The sequence below is a fragment of the Amphimedon queenslandica genome, unplaced genomic scaffold (genome assembly GCF_000090795.2).
Source record: "Amphimedon queenslandica unplaced genomic scaffold, v1.1 AMPQUscaffold_6988_Cont21057, whole genome shotgun sequence".
Lineage (NCBI taxonomy): Eukaryota > Metazoa > Porifera > Demospongiae > Haplosclerida > Niphatidae > Amphimedon > Amphimedon queenslandica.
In genome coordinates this window covers 1-1987 of record NW_003552724.1, presented here as the reverse complement: position 1 = coordinate 1987, position 1987 = coordinate 1, and the positions used below count along the sequence as shown (strand labels likewise).

At 38.3% G+C, this 1987-nt stretch overlaps 2 protein-coding genes across 2 annotated transcripts; one reads left to right on the top strand and one right to left on the bottom strand.

Annotated features, from left to right (window-relative positions):
• The first annotated feature begins 103 nt into the window (after positions 1-103).
• On the top strand, positions 104-1406 carry LOC109591875 (uncharacterized). Its single transcript, XM_020007483.1, has 3 exons — positions 104-189; positions 406-1311; positions 1402-1406. The coding sequence occupies exons 2-3, from the start codon at positions 426-428 to the stop codon at positions 1404-1406; spliced, it is 891 nt and encodes a 296-aa protein (XP_019863042.1). The 5' UTR covers positions 104-189; positions 406-425.
• On the bottom strand, positions 1405-1958 carry LOC109591874 (uncharacterized protein C13G5.2-like). Its single transcript, XM_020007482.1, has one exon. It carries the CDS (start codon positions 1956-1958, stop codon positions 1449-1451), a length of 510 nt encoding a protein of 169 aa, XP_019863041.1. The 3' UTR covers positions 1405-1448.
• Between the last annotated feature and the right edge of the window lie 29 nt (positions 1959-1987).

Here is a 1987-nt window from a genome sequence, read left to right as displayed (position 1 = left end):
ACTGTTACTATATTTAGTAACAGTAAATATAGTAACAGTTGATTTTATATAAAGAACAACACTCGATTGAATAAACAAACAGTAAGAATCAAAGACACTGTTACAATTCACTGGGAAAAGAGGGCGGAAGGACTGTTACTATCAAGCAGTTAGTACAAGATAGCTACAGTTGATACTACAATAGAATCAGTAAGTACAATTATTAACAGTAGCTATAGGTTATAGCAACAGGTAGACTCAGCTTAAAGTAGGCTGGTGTTTTATTGGTAATATCCTTATCAATAATAAACCAACAATCACTATAATGTACTTGATCATAATAATAGCAATGAACATGCACATAGAATCACCAATATACTTATACAGCACTGCAGTATCAATTGAAGTTAGACTTATATTAATTAGGATATACAAGGCAACAGTGAATGATGAAGGCAGGGTGCATTATACTGCTAGTGGTAGGAGCAGCAGTGTCCATACCCCCACCTGATGATCAGTTACATATCTATGCACTACCAGTGGGGCAGGGTGACTCTACTGTAGTACAGTGTCCTAAAGCTGATAACGGAATGATCAGTATCATTGATATGGGATCAAGCAAATCAACAGGATTCAGCAAAGACGACGCATTACGTTATCTAAGCGGTCAAGAAATCAAGTTGATCATGTTAACGCACTCTGATGCTGATCACATCAATTTCATTCAACCATTACTTGATACATACCAAAAGGACTCAGTCCCAGTATACCACTCCTGCCAGTGGAGTAGGTACAGGATATCATCAGATAAAGCAGTACCTCATCGAGTCAGTAAATGCTGTGGAATTGAAGGCTGCAACACTGAACTGGTCCTCTGTCCTAATAGCAATGCTGTACTGCTAGTGGTTGGGTCTGAGCTCAGTAATTGTGGACGAAAACGTAATCGTGACAGTATCTTAGCTATCATCAAGTATCAAGGTGTCAAGACTCTCGTGGTTGGAGATTTTGAAGGTACCAAGACGTTCATTAGAAAGTATCTTGATTGTGTGGGCCACGCCCCCAACAGTGAGCTCCAGTCTGATATATACAGACTGTCTCATCATGGAGCATGGAATGGGCTGGCTAACAGGAGAGAGTTCTTAGCTGCAGTTGATGCTAAGTACGTGTTCTCCAGTAGTGGATTAAAGTCTAACTACAAGCACCCACGCTGTGAGCTGTATGATATATATAAAGGAAGAGTTGCTGTAGAAGAGAAGTATCATGAGTATACTTGTTATAAGAAGTATGGAGGTGCTATTACTTATTATATTAATGATGCTATTTATGCTACTAGTGTTATTCCATTATTTATTTTCTTACAAATAAATTAATAATGAAAAGACAAACAAGTAAATATTTCAAAATAAAGAATGAATTTTTAAGATTAAAGTACATACAAACCATACATTCAATTAATAAGTTAGTTATTTTTAATTTTTTTGGGAAACAGCAGCTCCAACACCTCCAATAGTACCTCCAACAGCACCTCCAACTACGCCTCCTACTACAGTACCCACACCAGGAGAAACAACAGTACCAATAGCAGCACCTACTTTAGCTCCAACCTCAACTCCAGCACTAGCTCCAATCACAACACCAGAAGTAACAACAGCTCCTACTTTAATGGCTTGACGGTACTTTGCAAATGCTTTTAAGAAAGAGCGAGTCTCATCACTGCAACGATCAATGCACGCGTCCCACAGTGTTTTCAACCAGTCGTCTGTTGTAGGTAATGCTTTTTCATCTTCTTTACCAGTTGTACAATATGGTATATTCTCTAGCACTTCCTTCTTAACACTTTTAGAAATAAAACTAGAAACGCATTCTTTGTATAGCTTTATTTGCTCTCTGAATTCTTCAGCTAGGTCATTATCACCTACACTCCCAAGTGTAAGGAATCGATTTGCTTGTGTCAATACGACAACTGTCCTCTTCCACATTTCTCTATGCAACATATGGGCCAGCTCTG

Excerpts from the sequence above, each read along its gene's own strand:
- LOC109591875 (XM_020007483.1), top strand. The coding sequence starts at position 426 with ATGATGAAGGCAGGGTGCATTATACTGCTAGTGGTAGGAGCAGCAGTG.
- LOC109591874 (XM_020007482.1), bottom strand. The coding sequence starts at position 1,958 with ATGTGGAAGAGGACAGTTGTCGTATTGACACAAGCAAATCGATTCCTT.